The 14,957-nt window shown below is 34.9% G+C and overlaps 2 protein-coding genes across 2 annotated transcripts; both read left to right on the top strand.

Moving 5' to 3' along the window:
• Positions 1-222: 222 nt before the first annotated feature.
• LOC104110624 (NADPH-dependent pterin aldehyde reductase) lies at positions 223-5,444 on the top strand. The gene is made up of 5 exons (XM_009620151.4): positions 223-541; positions 2,338-2,407; positions 3,960-4,153; positions 4,713-4,885; positions 5,104-5,444. Exons 1-5 carry the CDS (start codon positions 287-289, stop codon positions 5,171-5,173), a joined length of 762 nt encoding a protein of 253 aa, XP_009618446.1. The 5' UTR covers positions 223-286; the 3' UTR covers positions 5,174-5,444.
• Positions 5,445-12,687: 7,243 nt separating this feature from the next.
• Positions 12,688-13,017, top strand: LOC138904220 (uncharacterized). The gene has a single exon (XM_070192728.1). It carries the CDS (start codon positions 12,688-12,690, stop codon positions 13,015-13,017), a length of 330 nt encoding a protein of 109 aa, XP_070048829.1.
• The last annotated feature ends 1,940 nt before the right edge of the window (positions 13,018-14,957 follow it).

Raw genomic sequence — 14,957 nt, 5'->3', positions numbered from 1 at the left:
TGGCATTCTATCGGTTGAAGATTAATTATTCTACTATTATTTTTTATGAACAGTTTGATATATTGTATTAACCCTGAAATTGTCTATCTTACTACTTTATCCTGAGATTACTATTTTTTTCTGATAAATATAAGTTATCATGATATAATGAGATAATTTATTTTAAAATTAGTAACCAAATAAGATAAGGCCATACGAAATTTCTATCCAAGTATTATTTTTGCTACTGAATATAAGCCGGGAAAGGAAAGTTATTTCAATTCTGCCGCTTTCCTTATCATAAGACATGACACTACCGCCAATGCCGACGACGGCAGGAATTTCCAGTATGCGATTAGCCGGAGGAGAGATTCGTACGGTGTTAATCACAGGCGTGAGCCGAGGATTAGGCAAAGCCCTAGCCCTAGAAATGGCGAAGAGAGGCCACTGCGTCATCGGCTGCGCTCGTTCTCAGGACAAGCTCAATGCCCTCCAACCCGAGCTCGCTTCCGTTACCAATCCTCCTTCTGAGAACAAACACCTCCTCATGAATGTCGACGTGGTAATCCCTAATTTCACATTTTTCTCTTTGCCCCGCCCTTTTTGTATAACTGTATTTGCGTCCAGAATCTTCTGATGGAGTTGCATTTGTATACCTTAATTTTTTTTGTGTCAGTTTAGTTCACTTAGGAAAATTGGTTAAACAATTCAATTAGAGAGCTTACTCAAGATAGTAATTGTCTATGGATTGACATTTGTTCGGAGAACTGGTCTTTTGAAAGTGACATAGTTTGACTCTGGCACGGAATTTAAGAAATAAATAAAACACTTTTGAAATTTGTAATAGCTTCTCATTAACGTTAAAATGATAAGTTCAAAGTAATTGGTTCCATTTATAGAAATATGTCTTTTTGGAACGGATTAATAAGGAAATATTACCACATAAGCTGGTGACATAAGCTGGTGACAGAGAAATACTTTTTCTTCCTCCACATCATTCCACATTTTACCTACTATTATTTTTGCTTTTTTGATTTTGTGAAACTGAAACATGAATTTGTAATGTTGTTAGTTTTGCTGCTTGTTTCGTTGTAGCTACTGTGGTACGAGTGATTGTTGTGGGCTTTCTGGAATATGGCTCCATTTATGTATTAGAAAACTCGGCAATAGTTGCAGAAATTAGAATTTATTTATTCGTCTGGAGTAGGGTGTATACTATCCTGCATGTAGTTTTAGTTTAAGCAACGAGGAGGCATGAATAGAAGAAGATTGAGTCATTGAGAAGACACAAGAAGTTTTTTTTTCTATGAACTGGATACTATAATAGCTTCAAAGCATTATTTTAACTTCTTCATCTGAACAAGACATCATGGGGAATATAATTGGATAAAATCAAGTTCCAAAGTATGCGCAAGTGAATAGGCTGAAAATAAGGGCTGGAGACTAAGGGGAGGAAAAGCTAAAAATACCAAATACTTGAGTCAAAGTGGGGTTTTGGCTGTTCTGAGTGTGGTTAGTTTATAAATAATGAGGATGAATTGAGTGAAGACTGGTAGAATGAGTTGAGTAGAAGACATGGAAAATGTAAAAGCCTATGTCTCTCAGGTGGAATAGAGTGTTGCGGTTACTTATTCGATTTGACGAAGTTCATGGAGAATATAGTTCGATAGAAACTGAGTCTCGAAGCTCAATTGAAGGCACAGATTGATTGACTTCTGCGCTATACCCAGGATTGGACAAAAATGATGTGGGATAGGTAGGAACAAGTTTCTAAGAGAACAAGAATATAAATGACCCGATGTATACTGAAGATATGGAAATTCCTTTAATTTGTTTTTATGTCCATTATCAAGGAAGGGCTTTTATGGGTGTGCTCAACTCTAAAGACCCTTTTATATTTTCTCTTTTTTATGTAAATTTCTTTTTTAATTTTTTATCTAGTGTTTCCATCCACTAGTTTTGCTAAAAAATGAGTGATAAAAGTGTCTCAACATATCAAAAAAGAAAAGAATGGCTTGTAGGATACTACGACTAATATTAAAAGCCTTGTTGGTTAAGGAGAGATAGAATACATGTTTGAAGTTCAGTACAAGCTTTTCTGCACCTCCTCAATCAATACTTTGTACCCTGTTTATATTTCTGAGTACTTGCTTTCCCTATTGCTTGCATCTAAAGCTCAGGTGTTTGTCATAGTTGAATGTTGCTGTGATGAATAAACATATTGGCTGACTGCAAGAATGAATATATCTGTGTTTTTGTGTATATTTATATAGTTTAATTTTTTTTTTCTTCACAAAATCGCTGGTCCGCCTACATGCATCCATTGACATAGTTTGTGTTTCTTCCTTGGCATTTCAGAGTTTAAATAGCAGTGTTGAGGAGTTAGCACGTGCTGTTATGGAGAAAAAGGGCGTTCCTGATATTATTGGTACTTGGTTGTATACAACCTTGCTGCTGCTGTACATTTTGTTCTTTTTATAAAGGATATAGTGATCTTAATAACTTTGCTCCCATTACCAATATTAAAGTGCAATCCTACCCAGCCTCTCTAACAACAGCACTCAATTGACTTATTTACTATTTAATAATTCAGATGAGTTTTTCCTGAATCTTGGGATTTTTTTTAAATTTAAACGAAGAATATCTCGAAGGAGAAAGCATTTCTGCGATGGTTCGACTAGAAATTGGAGAAAGTTTCTCCCATTAATCTTATTTAAGGCTGTTATTTCTGAGTTTCCTGTCATGTCTCACAGTGATAGATGAAAGCATATTTGTCCTTGAGGATCTGAAATTAATCCTCACATACATACTAATTTAGGTACTGGACTTGATTATACATCACTAACTGATGACATCTTTACTTTGAGAATAGCCAAATTATTCTGAAGATAATCAATTTTTCTTGGCATAGATGGAGCATATTGGTTTTGGTTTCTACTTAGAGAAGAGGGTAAAACAAGTGCTTCTCATTTTACAAGTGGCTTATATTCTCTATTTGTATTTCCTGAGCTGTTTCAAGACTGCACAGTGTAGCCTAGGCTTTGTGCTGTTCATCAGTCTGTATTATGCCATATTGTGTCATCATTCTTTTGCCATCATTAAGCATTCGGTGCATTATTTAGTATGGTATTGTACACTCCTGCACTTATAGTTAAATCGCAGCTTCCAGCTGTATGTGCATGCACCGCTAGTTGATATGTCTGTTGACACTTGCTTTAGAAATTTGTGTTATCATTATAAGGTCTCAAGTCTAGTTACTGGGATTGGTGAGCTAATTTCGTGTTTTATAATAAATTGAGAATTTATAAATAACTGGGGTCACTTGCAAGATTCTGATGGAGATGTAGTTGATTGATTGACTGTAAGTTTTTTTGGGTCAAGATGGCTGTAAGTTTGTAGCAATAAAATAAAGGTAGGAAATCCAGATGGATATTTACTCTTAACTAGGAGTGTCAATTACGTATAATGGGTCGATATGGGTAGAAAAATTGATTGAATCATTAAATGGGTCAATGATCCTATTTGTTCAAAGTCTGTTTGGGTCGAAATGAGTAAGATCAAGATGGGTTGACCAGCGGCTCATGACCCAAACCGCCCAACTCAACACTACTTTCCCATTTGTTTATGTTTTTCTAGATTATATTGTAATGTTGAGTTGCTTAAAAATGCTTCATTGTGCAATAAAGTAAAATTATATCATTCATCAAAACCATTTGTTTGTCTTTTTCTTTTGGGTGACAGTGTGCGCAGCTCCATGTTTGTATGGGCTGGTATGTAGCCCAAGTTGACCCAGTCTTTTCAATGGGTTAATTTGGGGTTAACCTAATTTAATCCTTGAATGGTTATGCCACTTACCCAACCTGTTGAAGTTTGCTGAATTGGCAGGTTACACTTTTATGGTTTTAAATTGACACCCTATAGTTTGTACTGGTCTTTGTTATCTCGCATTCAGAAAGACCTAAAATATGAACCTCGTTCAGTGAACAGCGCAGGAACTATTAATAGGAACAACAAACTATGGGAAGTGCCAGCTGAAGAGTTTGATTCTGTCATTGATACCAACATAAAAGGAACTGCAAATGTTCTGCGTCACTTTATTCCCCTAATGCTTGAGAAGAAGCAAGGAGTGATAATAAATATGTCTTCTTCTTGGGGAAGATCTGCCGCTGCACAGGTAAAACTCAGTTTCTACTGAAATTACCAGAACTTTATCCATAAGTTCTCATAGTTCTACTCTAGTCTGTTAATCATATTGCTGATGATTTGCAAAAATGTTGGTTCTTCTATGCCAGCTGTGCATCGGATCTCATATTTTATGTCCCTAGAGTTCCCCGTAATAAATTCTTGGATCTTTTCCTCAATAACTGAGGGATTTCAAAATATGCAAAGAGCCAATATGCTTGATGAGCTTCATTTTGCTAGGTTAATTTGGTGACAGTTGAGAACATTTGCCCTAGAAGACATGTAGGGACCATGGAACTCAAACATTGATCATTTAAGCATTGAAGAACCTAAGTTGCTTTTTTTTTGGGGGGTCTCAAATGTGAACTTTTAAACTGACTTCAAATTTGGAAGTTAATGAGGAAGGAACTCTATGAATGCGAATCATCACCAGATTAATTATACAAATGGGTGATGAAAAAGCCAATTTATTTGGATTTCCAACTAGCTTAAATAACTTCTGGGGGTTCGAGTTTGGCCAATATTGTTGTGACCTGATTAGATCTTCACAGGTGGCACCATATTGTACTTCAAAATGGGCAATAGAGGGTCTGACAAGGTCAGTTGCGAAGGAGTTGCCCCCTGGAATGGCAGCTGTTGCACTTAATCCTGGTGTCATTTACACGGACATGCTTCAGTCGTGCTTTGGCAGTTCAGCTTCCCTCTACCAGACACCTGAGTCATGGTACTTAATACCTTCCACTTCACCCTCATCTCCTCAAACTGACTAAGAACTACTTACGATTTCTTTGGCTGTCTAGATGCAACTTTGACATCTTTATTCAATTGGTATTTGGGGCTTTTGTAGGAATGCTACAGTTATGTTTCAAATTACACATTTGCTTCAAGATGAGTTTCATACTCTAGAAGCTTGCTAATGTTTAAAAATTTCTACCTTGTCAGGGCTCCAAAGGCAGCTAATATGATACTGAATCTAACTGCAGCTGATAATGGGGCATCTCTTTCGGTGTGAATTTATGCAGCCGAGTGACATACTACCTTTTGTAGACAGCAGAATGACGGATATTACCAGTTTTTAACTCCAGCGATTATGATAACATCCCCCCCCCCCCCAACCCCAACCCCACCCCCAAACCCCCCAAGAGTTGTCTTATGTTTTTGTGAGTTTAGGAGGTTTGAAACAATTGGAATGCTTTGAGCAACTAAGACAGAGTCAGAAGGGAGTTTAGGCTTCTGTAAATTTTGTCTATTTGTTTGATAAAGTAGATCCTATTTTCCGAGCATTTTTCTTGTTTTCATTGCTAATCATCTTCAATTAAGTACAAGATAAGATAAGATCATTTCAAACTATTTGTTTGAGGAATTTTTTTGTGATCAATATCTGAAACCTTGTACTTCTGATATTTCTGCAAATTTTTTAAAAAGACGAGTTAATTCTGTACAAAAATTAGTAAAATCAATCCTTGAGAAACAAAAAAGTAAAGTCTTGAATGCGCTAATCTTGTAGTCGTGTATAAGGCTGGCAAGTGGGCCTGTCCAGGGGCGGTCTGTGTATAAGGCTGGCAAGTGGGCCGGTCTAGGCCCGGGACCGCGGGCCAAACGGATCAAACGGCTAAACGTGCCAGGACCGTTTGGTCCGGTTTTAGCGGGCCTGGTCCGGTCTCGTGGGCCGGTCCTATGTTTGGGCCCGTCAAGCTCGGGACTGTTTGGCCCGCCAGGGCCCAAGACCGGCCCGGTCCTGGGCGGGCCCAACGGCTATTTTTTACAAAAAAAAAATAATTTTTTTTTATAGCCATTTAACCCCCCAACTTTGTTTTAATCCCAAACTTTTTATAATTACACTTTTTTTCTATTTTCAACTATAAAGATATTGCCATGATTTTTAATGCTATAATAAAAATATAACGCATTGATTTGAATATCTCTTTACAATATTTTTGTCTTTTTATATATCTTAAGCTATACATATAGTATAATATAGTATAGTATATATATATATATATATATATATATATATATATATATATATATATATATATATATATACATCTCATAAGATATATAAGCTATATTCGATATACATATATATATAAGCCTATATATATTCTATCGAATACGGCTTATATACTATACTATAGTATATATACATCTTACTATATATATATATATAGCTTATATATCTTAAGATGTATATATATCTTAAGATCTACTATACTATACTATATATATATAGTATATCTTAAGATGTATATATAGTATATTTTAAGATGTATACTATGTATATATAATATAGTATATATATATTTTAAGATGTATATATAGTATATAAATCGAATATAGCTTATATATCTTTATTACTATTTTTTTCTCTAACTTCTATAAAAAAAAAATTAAAAATAGAAAGTTTCTGTTGGGCCCGTTTAGGCCCGTTTAGGCCCGGGACCGGCCCACTTAACCCGGAACCGTTAGTTCGTGGTCCTGGTCCCGAGCCGGTTCCAACAATAAGCCAGCGAAACCCGGGACCATTTAGGACCGGACCGCATAGGACCGGCCCACTTAGGACCGGGCCCGCAAAGTCCACTTAGGACCGGGCCCGGCCCACTTACCACCCCTAGTCGTGTATAAAAGAATAAGCGACCTTCGTTCTCCTTAATCGTATGATTACTCTCCTAAGTTAAAGGTTTATTCTTTTTTCTTTCCCCGAATTTTTCTGACAATAATAATAACATGAAAATAAAATAATTTTAAAAAAAAATGGACGATCAGAAATTGGTATTTACTGTTTACGTTCAACATCATTCGAATTCGTTAAATTACTCAAATATTAAACTTTTATAGGAGAACTAAACTTTCAACTATTTTTATTAGTATTAGTAATATAAGTCTGATAAATATTTTAAGCTTCGAATCACGTATTACGAAGGACTATTCTGAATTTAGTTATTTTTATCCTGTTTACTCTTTACATTTACTTTGACCCTTACATATAGCGACGGTTTTCTTCGTTCAATTTCTCGATTGTGCACCACGCCGGCCCCTTTCCCTCCCTCTCTCCAACACTATGGCTGAAGTTCTGAAGGTTGTGGAAGAAGTAACAGCTGAATCAAAAAAATTGACGACCAAACTGTTATCTCTAAACGAAGACGAAAGTCTGGTACAACGTGAACTTCTCAATCCCTTGAAATTCTCTCTAAAAGCTGTTGCTTTTTTCTTTGCGATGAATTATTTTTTGGTGTTTGCCCTAACTTCAAACAAAACTCTACAATGTCCCGTATTTTACGTTACGGTTGTGAGTGGTTTGGTCCAAATAAGTGGGACTTTTGTTTGCTGCTATCTTGCCTTTATGAAAATAAAATATGTGAAAGAAGTTGAGGTGAAATATCTAGCTGAAAAGCTATCAGCTTTCGGGGATGAAATCAATGCTGAGATACTTAAGTTGAGCGGGCTGGAGCAGGAAATGGATGCTGATACAAGGAAGAAAGTGGAGAAGGTCAGAGAGAATCTCGATATGATGGAGAAGAGGGTGGTGCAAATGCCAATTTCTGCATCTGTTCCTATTTTCCATCAGTTCTTCATAGTTTATTTCGCATTTAATTCTCTTGTGGCTGCCGCCTTTTTATCAGGTGTCTCCCACGCGGTTTTTTGCTCCAAGTGAGCTAATGAAGACCCCTGCCAAGTAACTAGCTTCGTAACTTCAGTGTGTAGTTGACCTGACTAGTGGATGTTAGTAGTTATTGTGTTTAGTGACTGTGTACTTAGCCAATTGACTAGTATTTAGTGCTTTGTGTGTAGTTAGCCAAGTATCTAGTATCTGTTACTACTTTGTAGTAATGGTGTAATGACTAACTTTGTCTGTTACTTTTTACTATTCAGTTCTTTTAAAACCTTTCGATGGCTTGTTTCGCGCTTAAAAGTCTTTTCAATTCTGTTTTTAATATATATTTTATAGCAATTCTTGAATGCAGTGACTGCATCATGGATTTGGCAAGTATTATGGATTGGAAAATTGATGTTTATCCCTTGGTTTAAATGGGGCTTCCTTTAGGGACAAATATAATAATCAGGGGGTGTGTGGCAAGGTGTGATTGATTAATGTGTTACGAAGCTGGTCCATTGGAAGAAACAGTTTCGATCTTTTGGTGGTAGACTTGCACCGGTGAATAGTGTGTTCTGAATGGGATGCCCACTTATCTGATTCACTTGTTCTTATTCCCAGTAAAGCTGAAAAGAGGATAAATTCTCTAAGGAGCAAATTCTTATGGGAAGGAAGTGCTGATAGGAGAAATTTCATATGGTGAAATGGCAAACAGTAATGTTGGATAAAAAAAGGAGGGGGCTGGGGGGTTAAAAATCCAAAGATACATAACAAGAGCTTGCTTTTCAGGTTGTTATGGAGGTTAAATGGTAATGGTAGGGAGTTATGGAAGGAGGTTGTTAAGCAAAGATGATAATTGGTGCCCAATCCTTTGTTAATACCTGACAGATTAGCAATTTGGAAGCAAATATGCGGATTATGGTTTTAAATTGACACCCCTATAGTTTGTGGTCTTTGTTATTTCACATTCAAAAAAACCTAAAATATGAACCTCGTTCAGTGAACAGCGCAAGAACTATTAATAGGAACAACAAACTATGGGAAGTGCCACCTGAAGTGTTTGATTCAGTCGTTGACACTAACATAAAAGGAACTGCAAATGTTCTGCATCACTTTATTCCCCTAATGCTTGAGAAGAAGCAAGGAGTGATCCTAAATATGTCTTCTTTTTGGGGAAGATCTGCCGCTGCACAGGTAAAACTCAGTTTCTATTGAAATTACCAGAACTTTATATTTCTACTCTAAATCTGTTAATCATATTGCTGATGATTTGCAAAAATATTGGTTCTTGTACGCCAGTTGTGCATCGGATCTCATATTTTATGTCCCTAGAGTTCCACGTCATAAATTCTTGGATCTTTTCCTAATAACTAAGGGATTTCAAAATATGCAAAGAGCCAATATGCTTGATGAGCTTCATTTTGCTAGGTTAATTTGGTGACAGTTGAGAACATTTGCCCTAGATGATTTGTAGTGACCATGGAACTCAAACATTGATCCTTTAAGCATTTAAGAACCTAAGTTGCATTTTGTTTTTTTGGGTCTCGAATATGAACTTTTAAACTGAAACTTCAAAATTTGGAAGTGAATCATCACCAGATTAACAATTCAAATGGGTGATGAAAATGCCAATTTATTTCGATTCCAATTAGCTTAAATCACTTCTGGGGGTTGGAGTCTGGCCAAAATTGTTGTGACCTGATAAGATCTTCACAGGTGGCACCATATTGTACTTCAAGGTCAGTTGCGAAGGAGTTGCCTCCTAGAATGGCAGCTTTTGCACATAATCCTGGTGTCATTTACACGGACATGCTTCAATCGTGCTTTGGCAATTCAGCATCCCTCTACCAGACACCTGCCCTTCTCTCCTCAAACTCGTCATGAACTAAGAACTACTTATATACGATTTCTGTGGCTGTTTGAATGCAGTTTTAACATCTTTATTCAATCGGTAATTGGGGCTTGTCTAGGAATGCTACAGTTATGTTTCAAGTTATGCATTTGCCTCAAGATGAGTTTCATACTCTAGAAGTTTGCTGATGTTTAGAGCCTTCTACCTTGTCAGGGCTCCAAAGGCAGCTAATATGATACTGAATCTAACTGCGGCTGATAATGGGGCGTCTCTATCGGTGTAAATTTATGCAGCTGAGGGACATACTTCCTTTTGTAGGCAGCAGAACGACGGATACTACCAGTTTTTGGCTCCATTGAGTATGATGATATCAGTTTTGTCTCCAGAGGGCCAAAGTTTTCTTATGATTTTGTTAGTTTAGGAGATTTGAAACGTTTGGAATGTTTTGAGCAACTAAGATAGAGTCAGAAAGGAGTTTAGGCTTACGTAAATTTTGTTTCTTTGTTTGTTAAAGTAGTTCACATTTTCCGAGCATTTTTTTTTTGTTTTCATTGCTAATCATTTTGAGAAATTTTCAGAAATCACTATTGTTTAGTGGCTATTAACTTTCTATAGCTACCATATACTTAATTACTTCCTATAGTCCTTTTCAGTTGTTATGGTAATGTATTCAATGTATTCAAGCTACTGTATTCATGAATACCGTAGCAAAACTCGGCGAAAAACAGGGCAATCCAGCTATACGGCGATGTATTCATATGTATTCTCGCACTGTATTTATGAATACAATAACGACAATCTGCGTAAAAATAGGTCTCTCCAGCTGTTTAAAAACGGAAAGTGTATCAATTAACGTGATACACTTCTAATATAACTCAACAAACACAATTATAACACGCAACATTATCAATCAATAATGAGAAGATTTATCAGACGACAAACACCAAAAAACAGAGCCTTCTTCAGAGTTTCAATTCCTTTTTTTTTCCTGGTATCGTTCAAGGTTTTTTTTTCACTGATATTGTTCGAGGTTATGCTAGGAAGTGATACAAGTATCTACTGAAATAGTTTGAAATTCGATTTTCTAGATGGCAAGTTTAACTGTGCTACTTCGTCATTCTGGCAAGTGGAACATTGAGAATAGTTATGTCGATTATTCGATTGATGGGATACTGTTAAAGGAGTATGTGTCGTACAATGATTTGGTTGCTTCAATTTCGAAGCAACTTGCCATAGATTTGAGCTCAAAGTCAATTAAAATTGAAAACAAAGTGGAAGGAAATTGCACGCCTATGGAAATACACAACGACATGGGTTACAGGATGTATGTATAGTTGAAAAAGGAGAACAGAGAATTCGGGATGTATCTATTGTGTATAACTACAATGGATAAAGAAATTATAGCTGGAGGAAGTTTAATTCAAAGTGACCTAATGCAACTAGACGAAACAGATGGGGTGAGTAAATTTGATACAATTGATATACTTGCGCTTGAGTCTTTAAACTCAAGTGAACCAATTGAGGTTTTCGAATCAGAAAGGAATTTGATTATTTCAAAAACTAATCAAAGAGAGGTCATGGCTGGACAAGTATATAAGGATAAGGTGACATTGAAGGCGGTGATGAAGCAATATGCAATTGCTGAAAGGTTTCAATTCCGGGTTGATAGGTCTAATGCAATCAAGTTTGAATGTTATTACTTACAACCTCTTTACCAATATGTTGTATTCAACTATATAGATATGTATCCGTAATAGTTTTATAAAATATTCATGGCAGAATTTTATAAATACAACAAGTATAATATTGTATTCATAATATATGCTTTCCTTCATGCTAAGTTTCTGTATCAGTGTTCTTGTAATTGAATGTTGTGAAACAGTATATTAATGTATGTTTAAACAATATATTTTATAAATAGGAGAATTGAACTATTTCTATTAATGTATGTTTATACATTGTTTCATGCAATGTATTCAAAAAAAGTTGTATAGTATATTCATGTAATATACATTGTATTTCGTTGTATGTTTATATATTCAAAACTTTATTGGCAAATGAAAATATTGTGTCTGTAGCCGAATCAACTGTAGGATCTGTATATGTTTTATCCATACATAACCAGTCGTATTTATAACATAAATATATTTGCAGCTATACATTGTTATGTATTTCTGAGGATTGTGAATGGAGATTTAAGGCTTCTAGTATTAGCAAATCACAAATGTTCACAGTGAGGGAGTTCAATGATAAGCATACATGTTCGTTGAAGGATAAAGTGTATGAGCAATGTCAAGCAACCAGTATGTTGATTGGGGGAATGATTAGGTCCAACTTTACTAATCATAAAAGGAAATACACGCCAAAGGATATAATTGATGATGTGAAATCGGACTTTGGTGTAGATGTTAGTTATATGTTGGCGTGGTGCGCTAAAGATAAGGCAATAAATTTTTTGATAGGTGAACCAGCTGATTCATACAATAAATTACCAGGGTACTTATATACATTGGATATGACATATCCCGGTTCACATATTAGAATGGAAAAACTACCTAAAAATGAGTTCTTGTATTTGTATATATTGTTGTATGCTTTTATAAAGCGGTTCAATTACTGTAGACCCATAGTGGTTGTGGATGACAGCCACCTAAAATCGACATACACAGGGACATTCGTCTCTGCTAGCACGTTGGATGGTGCAGGCTAATCAGTTAAAAAAAATACATACAAGTTTGATTAACATAAAATATGGTATTTTGACTTTTTAATACATCTTGAATGATATTTTTTTTATCTGTATGCAATTGTATTTACAGGACATATATTGCCACTAGCATATGGTGTTATTGATTCAGAGAATGATGTTGCTTGGCTGTGGTTCTTTGAGCAATTTAAGGTAGCTTAGGGCGAGCGGGAAAACATGTACATTGTTTCAGATAGGAATGAGAGCATCATCAAATCTCTATCGATAGTGTATCCTACGGTACCCCATTTTGCTTGTATATGGCATCTATGGAACAACGTATATAAGAAATTCAAAAGGAGCCATGCAAAGTTGAGCGAGGTATACTTTTCGATGGCAAAAGCATACACTCAGGATGAATTTGACAGTCTAGTGGAAAAAGTGAAGAAGGTAGATATTCGGGTGAAAGAATACTTGGAATTAGCTGGATACGATAAGTGGGTTAGGTTGTATGAACCTGTTAACCAGGGATGGACTATGACGTCAAATATTGTCGAGTCAATTAATTCTGCACTTGTATCTGCAAGAGAATTGCCAATATACGACTTCCTAGAAGAAGTTAGGAAGATGTTTGGATGTTGGAATTGCAGCAATCGAAAAGAAGCTTCACACATGTACACAACGCTTGGAAAAAAAATACCAGGAGATCCTTACATTGAATAAGACATTGTCTACACGTATGACTGTAAGTTTTTTTTTGTTGCTATAAGTACTTGCATTGACAAAATTAAAATATATGAATACATCATGTATTTATGCCTGATACAACCTCTATTATTAACCTGTTGCCTGCCTTTTTTATAATAACACTAGTGCATGTATTCTGTTGTGTAAAAATATTGTATTAATTGCATATTATATGTTGATAATACATGTTACTACAACTGTATTTCATTGGTTGTATTTAGTGGTTTTATTTTTGTATTGACAATATTTTACTGTATTTCACAAATAAAAGTATTCACTTTAATATTCTGTCAGATAAATAGTGTTTGTATTCAGTGTATTTTAAATATTTTTTCTTATATACATGTATACGGTATTTAATACGTTTAATCATTGACAGATACACGACTTGTACAAATATCCACAACTCATATTTCTCCGTTTAATGTAGGTTGTACCATCGACTGAACACTTGCACATGGTGAATGATGAAGGAAGGCATTACAACATTTTTCTCCTAGAGAAAACTTGCAGTTGTGGGCGGTTCTAAGTTGACGAATTACCATGCTCACATGCTTGGGCTGTCTTGAAAAGCAAGTTTCTAATGCCGGAAGATTATTACTCGGACTATTACAAACCAAAGTCTGTTGTAATGACATACGAGGTGCCCGTATATCCACTGTCTGACCGAAGTGAATGGAATATACCAACACATATATCAGAGGAAGTTGTCTTACCACCCAAATGGAAAAAACCTCCTGGAAGGCCAAAGAAGAAGCGCGATAAGCCGTTAAGTGAATTGTTTCAGAAGAAAAATCAACATTCGTGTAGTATATGTGGGCAGAGAGGACATAATAAGCGTACTTGTAGAAATGTTCTACGTAGGAATTAGTTCATATTCTGATTTTAATTACTGCAATAACTATATGTCATAGATTTGTTCAAGTTTTCTATTACATATTGATTTATTGGTGTATTGGATTCTTACTGGATGATTTTTTTAAGTTTAGATTACTAAATTGAATGCTATTATGTTTCGTGATATCTTTATAAAATGATTTATATACAGGTATGAGGTATAGCATGACATGTATACATAAAATACATGAGTGTACATTCAAAAAAGAAATTGAATACATATGTAATTCAATTTCAAAAAAACTTCTGAAAACATGATACAACTATGTGGAGGATTAAACTAATACATAAATATAGCATAATACAAATGTAGGAAATAAAACAGAATATAATCACTGAATATAGTTAAGTTCGAAATATAATAAATACAGTAAAATACGATGAATATAACCATTGAATACAACACTATCTATCATTTAAATATAATAAATACAATAAAAACCCATTGAATACAACACTGCCAATCATTTAAAATATAGCTGGATTATAGCAGAAATTTAAAACCATTGAATTATGTTGAATATAGCAGGGCATGTAAATAGCAGGACATTTATACAACCACTGAATAAAACATTGTCTATTATTGAAATATAATAAATACAATAAAATACGATGGATACAACCATTGAATACAACACTGTATATCATTTAAATATAATAAATACAGTAAAAAAACCATTGAAAATAATGCTGCCTATCATTGAAAAATAGCAGAATATAGCTGGATTATAGCAGGGAATTAAAACTATTGAATTATGTTGAATATAGCAGGGATATGTATCAGCATAATACAACTATATAAATATATAATAGAACTATGTGGATGATTATGCTAATACATATATACAACATATTATATGAATTAATAGCACAACTTAAAGACTGTTACGGATTCATTCATTAACATCTTAAAAACAAAAGACATTCATGTATTCAAAAACAAAAAAGGATTGAGTAAAACCATGATGTATTCAGTAATAAGCTGCAAATACAATTCGTTTTACAGAAAATTATTTTAA

This window comes from Nicotiana tomentosiformis, chromosome 1 (assembly GCF_000390325.3).
Source record: "Nicotiana tomentosiformis chromosome 1, ASM39032v3, whole genome shotgun sequence".
In the NCBI taxonomy this organism is placed as follows: Eukaryota; Viridiplantae; Streptophyta; class Magnoliopsida; order Solanales; family Solanaceae; genus Nicotiana; species Nicotiana tomentosiformis.
Note: the sequence above shows the minus strand (reverse complement) of the source record. Positions and strands in the feature narration are given on the sequence as shown.